Below are 17,776 nucleotides of genomic sequence, written 5' to 3'. Positions count from 1 at the left end.
TTTCAACTCTTATATAAACACATCATCAAAAATGGCCAGATACAGCAAGCACTTTCAGATATAAGCAATAACCATCCAGAAATAACCAACAAGAACAAACTAAGCAAGGGGAGAAGAATGGAAGAGGTCATTCCTTAAAGAGAAGCTCAAGAAGTTCTCTAGAAGCTGTTTGTGGAGGAAGGTTCTATAGCTAAGCAATACAACAAGTCCCATGAAGGAAAACTACTCAAAATTCTGCTTTTCATTATCAAAGGAAATCACTCATCCACAGATACTTTGGAAATCACTTTTTCTTCATGTTGCAAAATAAATTACTTCTCCAGTTCAGATACAGAATCAGAAAATTCCAACTTGGAAGGGATCCACAACCATTATCAAGTCCAACTCCTGAAGCCAACGAATAGACAATGAAGAGGGTTCTACATGAGTTGGTCCCTGCATTAAACATTAATAGATATGAAAAACAGAAGGGGGAAAACTTCCAAGTCACTATTAACGACTGGTGATAGGAAGAAAAGTTGAGCCTTTCTCCTTAAATTCCCTTTCCATTAACGCAAGAGGTGAGTACAAGTTTGTTCACAACTAGTTTTTCTTCAAGAACACCTTTTGCAGTCCCAAAAGAGGGTCTAAAAAGGCACAAAGTGCACAAGCTGAAGGCTCAGAGCACAAACACACAGGAAAACAGACTTCAAAATGCCAAATAACAACAACAAAAAAAAACAAATAAAAGAAATCTCTTGAATCTAAAACTCTCACACAGAAGATACATGGGACCAACTCTTACAAGGTGACAATTTTTAAAGTAATAATGAAATACAGTAAAATAACAAAACTTTAGTCCTATTATTTATGTAGAAGTTCCAGAAAATAACCTGAAGCTTAAAAAATGAATACACTGATTTGTAACTAGCTGTAAGAATGTCCTCAATATTAGGAGTGCAGGAAGGACTACAGTTTTCTCATGCTTTTGGAAGCTGCTGCTTTCAGCTGCTCATTTCCACATTGAAAGGGTTGTTTTTCAAGGTGCACTCCTTACAAACATCACAGAACATGAGCTTGTTGATAGGTTTGACCAAGGAATGATGTCTCTTTCACAGTCATCCCAATTGTAGCGGCAACTGACATTGTATTACACAAAGAAGAAATTTCAAAACTCTTCTTATAAGCATAGTTCATGTCAGAGCTTGAGCATCAGAAGTTGTCAAAGGAGGCTCCAGTTACCATCTGTGCTACTCCAGAGAGCTTTCTGGCTAGGAATAGGAGGTGATCCTGTATATTCACTACCCATACTCCCTGGAGCTTCCACAAAGAACATCTGCAAACACACAAATTTCTAACTTTCTCTTCAAGATAGACTGCACATGAAAGGAATGCCTGAACAGCAAAGAATAAAGAACACACAAAGAGAAGAAATATATGCTAACTGGCAAATATGTACATATATCATCCTAGTGTAAAGACTTGACAGAAAAATTAACTTAGAAAATCTTGAGATGTGATCTTGGCATGACCAAACATATTTACTAAGTACATTTTAGAATTTTGATAATATTTGTGCTCAAATTTCAAGGAGTCTTAGGATTACAGAACTTGCTAAAAACAACTATGTTAAAACACATGGCCTTTCTTGCTTAGTTTATTAAAAGGAGTAACTGAGACAAGCCACAACCAGCCCCATTTGTTATGTCCGCAGCTTCTTTCCATATGCAGAAACCAATTCCTGAGAATTTTTATTCTATGGAACACATCATAACATAAATTGGTTTTTATGCAACTTTCAGTTTGGCTCTGAATCTTCACAGACAAGCAAGTCTTAGTGATCTACAGGCTCAGCTGACAGAACGTTTAAGTACAACTTCATATCAATTAAGAGCACTTATTTCTCCTTCTGACAAAAAATAAAAACAAATTTTCACAATAAATTTTAATTAGAGAGTTTCAGGCATGAACACTATGCGAAGAAAAAGCAACAAAATAATGTTAGTGAAAGTCTCCATGCTAGAGAAATATTGAAAAAAAAGTATGTTTTATGCTTTAAAAATCATTACTTGAATGGGACTTATAGAGCCACGCAATAACTCTGCATGGAGCTTCCCTGGATGCTGACCTTTCAAAATGGTAATCCTCCAAATAATGAAATTCAATTTAAAAAAAAAAAAACCAATTGCAGAATTCCTAGTGGCTCTCAAAATAATGCTGTTATATGCTATTGGAAGGTATATTTTCTGTATTATAAAAGAAGTAGTTGTAACGAACAAAAAGTACAAAGAAAAGCCTATCCTTCCCCAAATACAGGAAAGTATCTATCTTTCTCTATAATGTTTTCTTGATTTGTGGCTGTTTTTTGGGGGTTATCTTAATATAAAGATGAGTAGAACAACACATCTTTTAATGCCAGCTAAACTAAGACAGCTGAGAACATTACTTAAAAAACATTTAAGTTAGTGCTTTCAGAGGCTTTTTTACACTCAGTTATTTCTATTCTAAATCAAGGTCACTGTTTTGCTAACCCAACTGAGCTACGTGCTGCTTGCTCCTATGTTATATAGGCATCTCTAGACTCTTTGCTGCTCTCACCACAGTACCCAGTTTCTACCCCATGATGTGTGGAACTTAAGCAGTTAAGCACACAGAAGAATATCATTTTGCTTCATCATTTGATCCACCAATGCCAAATTAAGAAGGAAAAATACATTTAAAGGCAAGCTAGCCAAATCAAAGTTGCATTATGCTTTCATCTGTACCCATTTACCCCTTCTTCCTTTCTATCAGAGAATTAGAATTGGCTAAGACCTCAGGAAGAAACTCAGATTGTAGGTTTTAATTAGAACCAATGAGCCTTTTACAAATGCCTTGACAAGTCCCTATTTTACACCACCTCACTCTTCAGATTGCACCCATTAGAGAGAATGTGAACTGTTACCACATAGGCAACTTTTTGTTCTTTAACCTCCTGGTAAGCCCGAATAGATTTCATTTTCTCAAAACGTTCATCTTCTCTGTTCGGGAAACAAAGTTTTCATACCCTTTTTCACTGAAATGGCATTTCAGAAGTGCAAAAGTCTCTCCTCTTAGGGTGGCTGTTTTTTTTCTGTATTTGACAACTAACAATCATTTACTTTCAGCTCCTGGCATCCAACATTAGAGCAAGCTGCTCCAACATCTGGCTGCACCTGGAACGGGGAGTTGGCGCTCCCTTCCCGTGCCCTTAGCAAGGGCTGGCTATCACAGGGCTTGCTGCTGAGCCACAGCTTGCTACTAAAGACACATAATATTTCTGAAAAACAAAGTAGCTTCTTGCTGGCTTTCTTTCCTGCACCAGGTCACAAAGGGATGGGAGGAACATAAATTGTTTACCTATAACATGAAACTGCAATTTCTGAGTACAGCTCTCTGGTACTCTCATGACCAAGCCCTGTACGTAACGCTCTTGTTGTGAAACATAGTGTCAGAGGCTTTTACTTATTTAGCTGTGCTTTGTGGCCTGGCACTCTGAAAGATTCACTGTCATTTCAAAGTTTTTTTCCAGATGTCACAAGGCACAGCCATGACCTGCAGCCATATTTTCTGCTTTCAGCAATACCAGAGGAGCTACAGCCACCTGGCACGTTTGGACAACCAGAGGTGCAGGATGAGAAAATGCTGCAAAGATCTACAAGTTTCTGGAGAAAATAAGTCCCTAAAGTAAACAAAATAATGAATACCAGCTGCCAAAGAAAATTAAGTCACTGATTTGAGATTGCTTAAGTATATCCCTGCTCAGGTATAAGCCTTTAAGCAGGTGCTTAATTTCCATATCAAGTTAAGCCCCACGTGTTAATTCCTTATACCCTTACATAAAGATTCCAAGCCCAAACTCCCACTTGTGTGTCAACAGAAGATGAAAGACTCTGCAAGACTCCCATTTCTATTCCAGGCTCAGAGTAAATGTTTTTTAACTACCATCAACACTACCTGTTTCATCTGCCCTCGGCAAGTGCTGCACTTAATGGCTGCATCCTTCAGAGTGGCTTGGCTCACTTCAGTATTCTTCCAGACTACACAATGAAGAACTTCAAAAGATTGGATTTTAAGGAAAAAAACAAGTTTCATAAGAGCCTGCAATCATAGGAGCTAAAGGTTCACCAGTAGTCTAAAACAAACGAGCATTAAAATCCCACAGCAGGCATCCTTTCAAAAAGTTAACACAAAAGGTTAGGTTATGGTTTTATGATACGATTAGTGTTTTAATAAAACTCTTCCTAGTTTTCACATCTGTCCTTGTAACTGCACTCTTTTGCCCAGATAATTTTTCATGAATTGATATTTAGTCAAAATTACTTGGTAGTGTACAATACAAAGGGTCTAAGTAACAGGAGACCAAGCTAAAATATAATTAATTTTCCCATCTACGAGAATGACCTTCATAATTCACTTCAGGCTTCACCTCCAGAGTTGTCATGGCTCATTTCCTCATTACCAAAATTAGATTTTAAAACACCACTGTCCTCCATAAAGTACACTCTGTTTCTGGTTATACAGAGAGAGAGAGAGGGAGAGAGGATTATGTTTAAAATTATTTGAAGCACACAAATACCCAATTGCCTCAAATACAGACTAGTCTACTTCCTAAGAATACAGTGACCGAAGAGCTAACAGGTCATAACAAAATCAGCTTGCAGATGAAACAGAATATTTTTGATAAGAGAATTAAGAAGTGCAAGTAAGGCTCAAAGGGGAGAATTAAATTAAGAAAATAATTGAAAATAATTAACTCTATTGACTTTTAGACAAGCACTGAAATAGACAGATGCAGCAAATATGGATCTGTAAGGAATTGGATCCATGTTTGTACCTAAATTGTATGGTGAAACAAGGACTCAGGATGACTTTCACTTAATTCATAGAATGTAGCCAGGAGAAACAAAAGCAAAATCTCCAATTAATATTATGAGAGGACTCAGAAGGACTCTGTACAGCAGAAAGCAGCTGAATGCAGCAGTTCTTGCTTGGTAGTAGCCAAAACCTGCTGGAAGCTTGCAGGCTGTGAGGCCTGTCTGGGAATATACATGTCTGGTTGGACAGAGATGATTGACTGCTCCAGTGATTTTAGTGGACATTGCTTCACAAAAAAGATGAGAAGGAAATCCAGATAGTGTGTCTGTTACTTATTTAAGGAGATTACTTTAGGGGACTGATAGCTCAGGGTGCTAGTTAAATAATTGGCATCTAGGATGATGAAGCATCCCTCATTTACTTTGTCTCTATGCTTCTGTTTGTTAAAATACCCCAAAAACCTCCAGGCACAGTGGCTGTAAACATTTAAACATACTACTGATATTATTTAATAACATCACAATCTGCACAGCTCTCTTTAAAGTAAACTCCTAGCAGTGTGTCAGAGTACATTAACACAGCAGACTGAAGCTCCGTGCTTAATGTATGAAAACACATATTGGGCACTTGTGAACTGCAAGTGGAAACATGTCTATTGCAAAATCAGAAATGATCCAATCTAGATTTAAAGTCTAAGTACTGCAGAATAGCAGCCTGTCCAGCTTTTCCTACAGTAATGTGATAAAATTCACTCTGCACCTCGCCATCAAAAGGCATCACACTTGTCAAGGGGGTATTTGTTATTTTATTTGATCCACCTTTTTAAAAGGGTTAGAGGTTAATAGTCTCACAGTCACATGCTTTTCAAGCAACAATCTGAGAAAGAAATTCTTTCAAGCCTATTAAAATTCCTGCCTGTCACTTGAAAGTGGAAGCTCTGATAAAAAATGTTAAAATCTGCCAAAAAATTAAGTTGAGCCAAACTTTGGCAACTGAAAATGGCAAATGGCACCAGCCTTAGGAAAATCACTCCTGCTGTTTTCAAGTCACAAGAAAGTTGGGGAAGCAGGTGAGGGAAACACCCCAGAGAGGTAGTGGGTAATGCAAACTCTGAAGCACCAAAGTCCTTGGTGCTTCACAAACACCTTCAGTCCCAGCATTGCATTTGAAAGCTGCAATGCAGCCAGGTGTAACGGGGGATGTTAGCCCATCTCCCGGCCACCTGAAGAAAAGTGGTTTCCATAGAAACACTAGCATTCTTTCCTTAAACCACAACAAACATGCAGCATTCATAAAGTGTATATCCAGCAGGGGTTAGGTGCTCTGGGAGACAAAGTGGGTAACAGCACCTAAAGGATGCCAGGATCTTGCCCCAGCCTGGAGTAAGGCCCTTGCCTCCCCTCTTTGGCTCAGCAATTTGGAAACCCTACTGCAGAGAAGGCTCCTTTATCACCATAATACCTATAGCTTAATTTCTCTCTTTGTTTAAACTAGCCTGAAAAAAGCCATTCCTGATAGGCTGACTTCTTTTTAATTTCTTTTTTTATGCAGATTGGAAGGAATTTTTTGGAGCTGAGCAGAAGCGATTTTAATCTTAAAGTATCTGAAAGCCTAGTGCAGTTTACAGCTGCCAGAGTTTGCTTTCAAACTGGAAACAAAGATAATGGAAGCTGTCTTACAATAGAAGAAAACATTACTACAGAAAGAATTTGGAACTAGAAAACACTGGGGCTCAAAACCCAGAGGCTGGAGGGCGATGGAAGTCTTGCAATTACTGCATCAGCTGTACCACTCTGAGGCCTTTTTGAGAATAAGTCTGACCTCCTTTTTACAGCCTCCAGTATGTTCTGAGTAGATTACTTCCAGGCAAAGAAAGGTCACGAGAGCTTTGAAATCATTGCTGAAAATGTGTTAAATGTGCATTCTGCTCATCCTAAACAAAACCTCTACTACACATCCCTTTTCTACTTCCATCAGTGCTCACTCCTCCCTTCTTCCTGATCTTGTCCCATGCAAGCACTGCCTTCCCAACTGTCAGGATGTTATCACCACCAGTGTAGCAAGATCTTTTTTCTTAAGCTGTCAACACTTGGACCCCCATGGTACATTTATGCAGACTGGAGATCTGATTTGATTTTTTTTGTGGGTTTAGGAAGACTTAGATGAGAACAAAGCCTGTGTAAGAGAGTAGGCTCCTGACCAGACACCTTTTGAACAGAGGAAAGTGCTGCAACTATTGGTACATTATGGGAAAGCACAGAGGACAGGTAATTCAAAAAAATCTCCTATTGTATTATCTGAAGTGCCCATGATAGAAGCAATTTGCAATTGCAAACACTTCTGACAGTTTCTGATTTTACAAAGGAGTTTTATATCATTATTGAAATGCTTCTACTCCTCTTCGTCCTTGACTTTTTATAACTCAGATCCTACTTGATTTTTTCTTCCTCCTCAGTATATCTTTTCACATCAAAACCCATTTTATCAGGAAATAAAACAGCAAATCGGAAATGAAATGGAGGGGCAGTGAAGAAGTTCAACCCACTAAAGATTTAATCTCAAACCAAACATGTACTGCTTAATAAACAGCATGGGGAAGGCTGAGAAATATCAAGAAATACGTGAAACAAAGTGAAAGAAAAAGTTTAGCAGTCCATGAAATCTGTGGATTTAACAGATTTCTACAGTGATCAGAGAAATGGGAAAGGACAATCTTATTACACTCATCTAGTCCCAAAGGCCAAAGCAGATGTATCCATCAGGTTGTAATTTCTGACCATAAAACTTTGCTTGAATAAAATCCTGCATGTGACCTTCATACATATTGCTGCCCTACAAACCTCTGTTGCTCTACAGCTGAATCCCATTTAGTTATGACTCACTGCCTTATTTACTTCACTGATCACAATAAGCTTTCAAAAGCCATTACCAAGGCTTGAGTTGGTGTCTGTAAGCATACTCTGGTGACTATCCTGAATGACAAAAAGGTTGGGTTAGAAAAAAAAAAGAAAAATCAGCCTCACATACATGTGACTGCCATAGGAAAATGTGTTCAACAAAGATAATTTCAAACAGCTTCAGTCTAACCTGTCACATGTGTTATAGGTTACCTATAGAACATTGCATTATCGTAGAATTATCATTCAAGATAAGTAAAATAGGATGTCATCAAAAGAAGATTTAAAAAAAGAGTTAGGAGAAAGGAGTAAGATGAAAAAACCTACCAGCACTACCAGAAAATAAAATGTTTGCCGTGAGGTTAAAAGATTGCCAATGGATCTCCAAGGACGACACACATCTTTGGCCGAGCTCTGACTACTTTCCAGATGCTGAGGATGCCTCAAGCACTGCAAACTCCTGCAGAGCTCGCTCCATAACTCTCAGTGTGCAAGTGGAAATGGCAGCATGAGGGCTGAGGAAACTGTGCTGCTCAAGGACATGCATCAGCACAAGCCAAAATATTACATCTGGTCCAAGCTACCAAAGCCACCTCTCTTTCCTTGCCACAAAAATGCAAAGACCATCACACATTTTCCATCAGCCATTCAGCTGCTGTATGGTTGTAGTACTAATGATAAATCAAGGACTGGAGCAAACAGCAGGCTCTGAACCATAAAATTAAAGCTTTAATTATTAGTGTATTGAAGTAAGCACCAGCATAATAAATTTAAGAGAAAGATAACAGAACAGAGTGACTTGCTGACAAACAAGAAAATAAGTGTTGTATTTATTTCAGCCAAATTTCACAGTGAAAGAAAAAAAAGAGTTCATTGAAAAGAAATAGAGAAGCATGTATTTTATATAAAAAAAAATAACTACAGTTTAAATATATGTAGAACTCGAACCCTTTTGAAGGCCTGTCCCACCCCTGTTTAAATACTGCTGTAAATTGGAGTCTCACAGGAAAGGAAGTAAAGATTATACTAATATATATTATTAGCACCAGTATGGATCTGGATCATAATTCCTTGTTTCACAGTGCTAAATCACTGCCTAGCTGCCATGCAATACTTGACTATCCCTACTTCCTTTAATGTCTATATACAAAGAAAATTTAAGCTTCTGCTTTTTCTTTGCAGTACCTGATGTGGGCACAGCATAAAAAAGCCAAATCACAATACTCTCCCTCTCTCAATCACAAAAATATTTTGAGACACCACACAGAAGATTACTATAAATATTGTGAAGCATATTGTATTGAAGAAAGAAAGAGAGAGAAAGGAACCTGCCACACTGGACATTTCCACAGGTGTTACTGTGACAATTCTCAGCAACTGGGCTGCAGCCTCCACAAGGGCATGGGATGAACCACACTTGCTGCGGGCCCTTTCTGAGGCCAACAGAAAGGAAGACTAATTTTCCTAACTTAAAGAACATCACCTCCTGTTTCTCTGCACTAGAACATGCCCATAAATGGTCCCTGAGGGCACTTCCAGTGATATTATGGGGCATGTCATTCACAGGTCTTCTAGGATAAAACCACTCAGCTTTGCTATAGTATCATCCCCCCAATCAGAGCTGTTAAAGAGAGGCCCTAAGGTACAAGTGGAAGACATTTAAGGGCACTGTAATAATTTATAAAAACAGATTCAGAGGGAAGAACACAGTACTGCACAGATGGCAATCCTCTCAAATTATTTATCTTTACATCCCAAAATCATTGTGAAGTGTCTGAGTATTTCTGTTTACATTGTTTGGGAGTTACTTGCCAATCTCAATAATAAAGTGAAATAAAAGATTTTATGCAGGTTGTCCATTACTGCATCATTATGAAAATAACTCTGTACCTAATGTCATGTTTCATGACATCTTTGCTCATGACTTGTTGGATTTTTAAAATTCACAGTCCTAGGCAAATTCTTTATCTTTCTCCATTGACTGAAAAGGGCAGTTTAAAGACAAATTTAGACCAATTTTAAGCTATTATTATGAATCTAATGCTTTAAATAAGCACTTTACCAAGCATTAAAAGTTGGGTATTTTAAAGGCTCTTCTGTAGTTTATACAATGAGAAAAAAGTCAAAATTTTGAAAAACTCCAGATATGGTGGCCTAAAACAAAGCAAACTTCAAGCAGTTTATATAAAAATAATTAAAACAAGCAAACAGAAAATGAAATGAATAGTATATTTTTTTAACATTTAGGCTGTGCTTGATAAGAGGTGACAGACCTCAGACTCAGTGGTGTTATGATTCCAAGGAAAGGGTCGTGGTTGCATGAAAAAGACAAGCTTGAGAATACTGAAAGTCACACACTGAAAAATATGAGATTTAGTCTTGTGCTAGTATTTCTTTCACAAATAAAAGGCCAGAATGGCCTGAATGTTTAAATGAACATTTTTACGTGGTGTTTAGTACAGTGCATTTTTACTCAGCATTTGTCCAAGTTATAAGACATGCCATTATGTCACTTTTGCCAGTATGTGGCAAAAATTAGAGTGGTCCCCTTCCCTGCTACTAAGAAAAATATTTATAATGTATATAAAAATATAAAATATTATAAATAATATAATACATATTTATAATTATTAATATTCCTACTTATATTTATGATATGTAATATATAAGCTGTATTTCTAGGAAATACAATTAAGAGCAGTGGATGAGTGAAATAAAGATACAGAGAAAAGGAGAAAAGCAAGAAACTGGTGCAAAGTAATCGAATTATTACAGTGGAGCTTCTGCCTGTGTTCAGTTAAAACAAAACACATTGACTGTGGTAAAATATTTTAACAAGCAAAATGCCACCAATACATACATGAAAAAGATTCAAACTTTTGTTCTTCACTTGGATTATTCCAAGCAAAATACAGGGCCCTTAAAAAATAGGAAATGTGATATTTGCTAGGCATGTAGCTGTATTTGACCATGCATTTACAAGAAACAGTTTTTACTGGAAAGTATTGAACTCATCAATATCACAACAGACCTTTCATTCTCGCACCAGATGGTAATGAAATTTATGTCAAATCTGCTACATCCACATTTCAAATGTTGACTTTGCTTTCAACCACGACAAACACAACTTTTGCATAAAATAATAATTGAATATTGAAATATTGGATTATTAACTCCTTGGGATTGTTTTACTTTACTAGGCATTCCTAGTTTCTCTAAGTCACAAATAAGGTACTTAAAACATAATTTTGTGAAATAGTTTGCAACTTCTCCACCACAATGATACAGGAAATAAATAGCTAGGTTTCAGAGTTAATTAATGCTAAGCACAGAGCATCAGCTAGCATTAGCCATCCCAGATTAAAGAAAAAAAAAAAACCTTAAATACCAACAATGTAGAAGGCATCTTAAAAAGATGCAGTTCTCTTAGTCATCTTCCCCTCTGAATTCTAAAAGTATTGAGTAGTTCCAGTTTCTATGTTAGCCTTTTCAGATTGAAAGAAATTAAATTGATTCTAATTGGAATACTCTCAAAATCATCTTTTACTGCTTCAGCCATATCAAGCAGAGACTGCAATGCTTCTCACTACACAGATCTATCTACTTGTAAAATTTAACAGAAGAAAAACATTACTGAATCACTAAATTCTCAAAAATTAAGAACATCATTGGTAAAAAACCAAAACAAGCATTAAAGACTTTTTCATTAGCATTACCTGGTCAATAATCCATTGAAGCAAAACCTTTGATTTCACAAATATTGGAACAACTAATTGCATATTTCCCTTAAATCTCAAGTGTCTATACAGAGCTAGGAAATCACCAAAATTTTATTTTGCTGTTAAGAAAAGTTTAGTAATATAACTGAAATAAATAACTTTGGCATCTCAGGCAGAAGTTACTGTTCCAGAACAGCAAAGAAATAACAAATGCTTAAACCCCAAATTTGAATCCGTACTTCTCAAGATTTGTCCCAGCGGTCTTTCCAGAGAACTGCTCAGACACACCAGTGATTTACTAATCCAGCTCAGAGGGATTTCAAATATTATTTTCTCTTATCTTCCTTCCACTATCACAGGAGCCCAAAGCCATGTCGTCATCCCTTGTCCAGCAATTTTGGAATGACAAAAAGGACAGGCTGAAAACAACATCATGTATTGAGCACAGGCAACTTTCTGAATCTTCAGGTTATCTCTAATCTCTTCTTTAAAACAAGTATCCTTCTCAGGCAGGTGGGCTGAAAAGGTTATCCACAAAACAACCTTTGTTTCCCAACCAATTGCCATTAGTTGCACAAAATTAAACCAAAAAGTAGTATGAAGTAGTCATCATTTTGACAGTAACTTCTAAACAGCCTGAAAAAGGTGAAAGAAGCAGGCAAAGTGTGTCTGATTTCTTTATCACATTTCAACAGCCTATACATAGAAAATGGATAAAAGCTGACTTTATAGCTATAAGTCACGAGGACCAACACAAACCAAAGCAGCTAAACCCAAAATTAAATACACTATTGGATGTTTTGTTTAAAAAGAAGCCAACAAAAATTACAAATTCCCATAAAGACAGCAAACTATCAAGGTAATATTTTGCATGTCCCCACAGAACCAACAACAGGAAATCTTTTCAGTTGTCCTACCTTCTTGAACTGCCTGGAAAGGATTGTTGCCATCCACAAACGTCACTGAACATGTGATTTTCTCTGTTTGTAAGATTTCATCATTCTGGTTGAGATCAGCTACTGCCATTCGAAAAACTTCCTCATCTTTTTTGGCAGATTCATCAAAAATTGCCCCTGTGGAGGAAAGAAAGGACAAGAACAAAAATCACATTGCACCTTTCATCTGCAGTATCCCAAAACATTAATCATAAGCACTTAAAACATTTCTTTGCTAGAAGATCATCTCTTCCTCAGTCCTTAAAAGAAACTTCTCTCTATACAGAGCCAAGAAGTTACTTCAAAATACCCAGAATTTTTACCTTCTGACATAATTTAAGATGTATATTAAAGGGAAGCATTGATGCCAGCTAGAAATATTGGGGGAAACTAATTAAGCACAAAGCAAAAGATCCGCATAAGAACATGGCTATGAAATGAGAATTGAGTTTCTTCCAAAGGGCTGTTTAATATATTGAATGATTACAGCGGCCTAGGATCTACATTTAACATCATGCCTACTGACAATTTTAAAAGATAAAGTTCAAACAATGTGAGAATAAGCCTAAAAAGGCAGCAGCACTGGGAAAAGGAGGTAGAATTGACACCCACAATCAATAGACAGGTCAGGAGCCAATATAAATTATTTCAATTGTAATACCTCTAGGATTTGCAAAACAACAATTCCAACTAATTGTCAGACTCTTGAAGTCAATAAGTTAAATTTAAATGGTTAGTTAAAATAAGTACTGCCTTTATAAATCTCATAGAAAGTGAATGTCTTGTCTATTTCTTCAGAACATTTAAGCAGAATGTTGTAAACAGTGAACCAATAAACTCAAGAGGAGCTGGCAGAGTGAGAGTGCCCAACTCTCATTTAGCCAATTCTTCAGGCATAATAAAAAAGAATTCTAAAACTAATCCAGAGGTTTTAAGGTTTTTTTTTTCCTTTAAACTACAGCATCACTTTTAGCATCAGTGATTTCCTATCATCTTACACTTGCTTTTTGTATTAACTATCCAGAGATAGCTCAAAAAGTCCTATGACAAATGCTAGATTGTTTGAAACCTTAAAATCAAGGCTATTAGATTTTCAAGCACCTTTAAAGCTTTCCATCTCAGGCAGTAGATTAGAAAGACAGAAGGGCTGCTTTAAAACCACACTTTTGACAACTGTATTTATTTATTCTTGAGTGTCTGTTGTCAGTATAGAACTCAGCTAAGGAAGTAAATGTGTCAAGGCAAACAAAGAAAACAGAAAATGCTGATCACTGAAGGCTGCAGGTAAGCACCTGCAATCAGAGCTGGAAAGAACTGAAAACTATTCATTTAGAGGAAATGGCTACTTTAGGACAAATAAACTTCATACACAGCCTTTGCTGTGTTTTTCCCACTGACCTCCGACACTCATCTCGCTGCCAGCACCACTCATCCTTCATGAGCATCATCTCTTCCTACAGTCTGACCGCTTTGACTCCAGCATTTTCCCTCCTGAAGCTCCTACCATCTGGAACAGCTGTTCTTTACTCTCCACCTCATTCACCTGTCATCTCTGCACAAATCTCTGTTGAAAACATTCATTTCTCCCCTTGCCCCCAATTCCATTTTCCCTTGTTTTATTTAGCTCCATTAAAAAAGCCACACGTGGCCGACAACACGCTCGGTATGCAAGATGTTACAAACCCTGTCTTCTCCACAAAACACCTATATGTGGATACATCCAGCATTTAAGGGGACAAAAAACTGTGTCCAAGACACATCTTAAAACATGTTTCTTGCCTCATGGAACTCAAACCAAACCCACACAGACTTCATGTGGGTGTTAGACCCATACTGATAATAAGGACAGAGCCCTGCAAATATTTGAAGGAGTGATTCTACATGGCTACTTAGTAACAAAGGTAAAATTAAGGGGGGGAATAATTAGAAAATAATTATAGTAATTAGTCAAATTCTATCCCTGTAGAGTTACTCTGCCACAAATGCTATACTGTAAAGTGAACACACACAGATTTCATGCACACACAGGGCAGCTGTCAACTGCGTTGCAGAACAGCACAGCAAAACAAAGATCTTCCAGCCAACACTACAGAGTACAGCTTCTTATTCAACAGATGGGAAATACCATCTTAAGCCTGGCTTGGTCCCCAGAATAACCCTGGTCATTTATTGAGTAGAGGATACAGCAAAGTCCCAGGTAACTAGCTTTCTTTTGTCTATGTCATCATAAAAAGCCCCTTCAGGACCTTTGCCCTTCCACTGGGCAACTGAGGGCTGCTGCCAAGATAATTCTGCACTGGTAAATCCATCCAGGTCCTCAAGAGATGAACCTGCTTTACAATCTTGCCCTTCTTCACACACAGGTATTCCTAATAAACTCCTATGCTTTTTTCCAGTTTCTCAGCCTGAAAGAAACCAAACCTCTAGCAGCACCTGAATGTGTAAGGGACTGGGATAGAACTAACTCCATGTTTTTTCACAAATGCTGCTCTCACTTGAATACAATGCCTCCTCTTTTGGTCTGACCACTGCTTATGTTTTTATAGCTCCATATTTCAGACACAAATTTCAAAATTTCTCCTATAACCAATACTGTATCTGACATTTTAAAGAAACTACCTCACAGAAACATCATCACATGTTCTAGTGTAGGACTATCTCCATAAGTAAAACACATAGATATATAGGTGAATTGCAAAAAAAACTTCTAAACATGGTTCTTGTCTGAGCATCTAAGCAGGAAAGCAGAAATTAGATTATTTTCCTTTAGAAACTCAGGCCTTATTCATTAGAGTATTTAAATTCTCTATACAAAAAGCTTTTTAAGATATAATAAAGATTACAGTGCTCCTTTCAGGAGATGGCAGTGCACAGCAGCACATGCATTACACTTTGCAACCACAATAAGAGAAATTTTATTACTTAATTGATTCTCAAAATTTAATTTCAGTTGTTATATAAAATTGAAAAACCTAAAAACAAAACAAAGTCAAGCCACAAAATCCCTGAATAATTTTAAAATTGTAACTATTCGCATTATATATAATTTTATGTCCCTGTTTCAGCTGTTTTTCATGTGCCTTTATATCTGCCTATATTACAGAGGGGGTGGAAAAGATATGACTTTTGCTTGTTTGTTAAAAGAAAAGCCATTTCAATAGAAAGATGGAGGGGATTGTTTGGACAGTGCTAACACTGCTGGAATATTTTTCTTTCACTGTCATTTCAGGAATTATCTTCTAGTTTACAGGACTGATCCTTCTGATATGAAAGAGGCATATCAAAATGTTGCCCTCTAGCTCAATATGCAACCCTTAACTTAAGGCTGACTTTAAGGTTAACTTAAACCTTACGTATGAGATAGGACCTTTTCTTGCCAAGGCCTGAAGTTTTTATGTGTCTTCTTCAAAATATTGTCATTCAACCAAGTCAAGCAACACAAATGAACAAATAAAGGGTATCAGACTTGAAAATTACTTCCCTAGTGAGACCTATATGCTCTCTCATTTCTCCATCTAGAGCTGGAAATGAGAGAACTGGGATGACTACAAACTTACTTGGAGTACATGAACCCTTTTGGCCACAAGAAAAATTGTTACAGAAAGTAATAACAGCTGAGAAGGAAAAGAAAATTATTTCTATAGATATTCTAAGGCACACACTCTACAAAAATGATGCAACAACACTATTTACAAAGGGAGAAAGCCTTGAAAACTACCCAAAAGTAATGCTGTTCATGTCTCTTCCAGCCCCACTGCTCATCTCAGCAGGAAGAGGCCTCACACTGAACATGTCATTTCTAACTGTGCTCAAGGAGCATTCCCACGATGGCACTGGGAGCCGACATGCTGACACAGCAACCACTCTGCACCAGCTTCCCCCTCCTGTTTTATTAGCATGTCATTACTTCCAGCTCTATTTCAGAATCTGGATGAGGACAGCACAAACATTCTCTCCTGGCTTTTTAAAAACCCTCAGCACATCAATTATTTTGTGTGGCTTCGTAGGGAATTCCTTGCATTTAACTATCTCATTTGCACTCAGCCATGCCACCAGAAATCTGTCATTTTAGAGTTCATATACACCAAATCACAGTAAGTTCAGATACCGAAAACACCACTGAAATGGCTTTTCAAAGATCCCTTGTCCTACTGACCCATACACACAAGAAAAAAAAAAATCCCAATTAGATATTATCAGCTATGTCTAGAATGATTTGAGCAGTCTTGTGGAATCAGTCCAGCAAACAAAAATGTGAGAGAAATGCATCATGATCTCAAGGATGAAGTGAGAAGAGATTTAAACCATTGTACATCCATCAACTAAGAAAGGACAAAGTCCACTGCTTGAAGTGTTCTCGAGTGCTAAAATTTTATTACATATGAAAGTATGACATTTCTGGATTTCAGTGCCCCATATTAGTCTCAGAAAATTAAGTACCTTATTTCAAAGAGCACATGGATTAAATGCCATTGTGAATTGAGGTCACAGTTCAGTTTCAGCACGTTTGATTTTCACCTTCTAACATTGCACACACTGCCCTCACCAATAAAAGCCAAATATGCTTTGCCCAGTGATTTACTAGTTCATTCCAGGAATTTTTGGAGAGAAAAGGAAGAAAATGGGAAAGTCTACATAGAAGCTTTTTGAGCAACTATCTCATGTTCTCAGCAGCTCCTGATTCTATGACAATTCTTTGTGCCACTGATATTGCCAATTTTTTCCAGTCTCTGAGTCCAACTGCACTGCATTTTCTCAACTCCTGCTATTGCATTATTATTCTGAATGAGAAACTTAACACTGCTGCTGGGAGAAGGATGGCCGTGCTGTTAATGCTCAGAACTGGAAGCTGAGTTTTGACTTTTCATGGCAAAGCTCATCTGAAATGTCCTTCAGATCTATGAGCTCATTTCCACAGAACCAGCTCCCCAATATCAAATAAGGTCAGGAAACATTAATTTCTAGAGGCCTAAAACTGGTATTTGAGATCCTCAGATACAGTGTAGAACCCAATCTCATGTTATTTCTAGGCCCCGTGAATGTCTGGTCAGCAAAATTTGTATCAAATCCATTCATTTTTTAACTACAGAGGCAAATGCCTGGGTATATTGCATCCTATGATGTCTGATTTACAGAATATACCCATGCAGCTTTAGTAGGCCAATTATCATGGTATAATTGTCAACAACAACAAGAGGGACTGCAGGAGCTCTAGAGAGAGGCTGCAGTAATGTAGGAATTTAGGAAGTCACACACAGAGACCTTGCCTTTGCATGCAGCTCCCATTATCATGCTATCCAGCATGCACTCATACAACTGGACCCTAAATTTCTTTGTGACACATTTAGAGCTGCTGTTAAGCTTCTCTACTGACCAACAGGCAGCTGAGTACGTGCGATCACATCTTGAT

The 17,776-nt window shown here is 37.4% G+C and overlaps 1 protein-coding gene across 1 annotated transcript in view; it reads right to left on the bottom strand.

The window, feature by feature from the left end:
* Window positions 1–17,776, bottom strand: part of GRID2 (glutamate ionotropic receptor delta type subunit 2) — a 681,202-nt gene that overhangs the window by 530,065 nt on the left and 133,361 nt on the right. The window contains exon 2 of the mRNA XM_059844122.1: window positions 12,349–12,504. Within this exon, the coding sequence (XP_059700105.1) occupies window positions 12,349–12,504 (156 nt within the window). The remainder of the gene's footprint in view (window positions 1–12,348; window positions 12,505–17,776) is intronic.

The sequence above is a fragment of the Haemorhous mexicanus genome, chromosome 4, assembly GCF_027477595.1.
Source record: "Haemorhous mexicanus isolate bHaeMex1 chromosome 4, bHaeMex1.pri, whole genome shotgun sequence".
NCBI classification, from domain to species: Eukaryota; Metazoa; Chordata; class Aves; order Passeriformes; family Fringillidae; genus Haemorhous; species Haemorhous mexicanus.
Note: the sequence above shows the minus strand (reverse complement) of the source record. Positions and strands in the feature narration are given on the sequence as shown.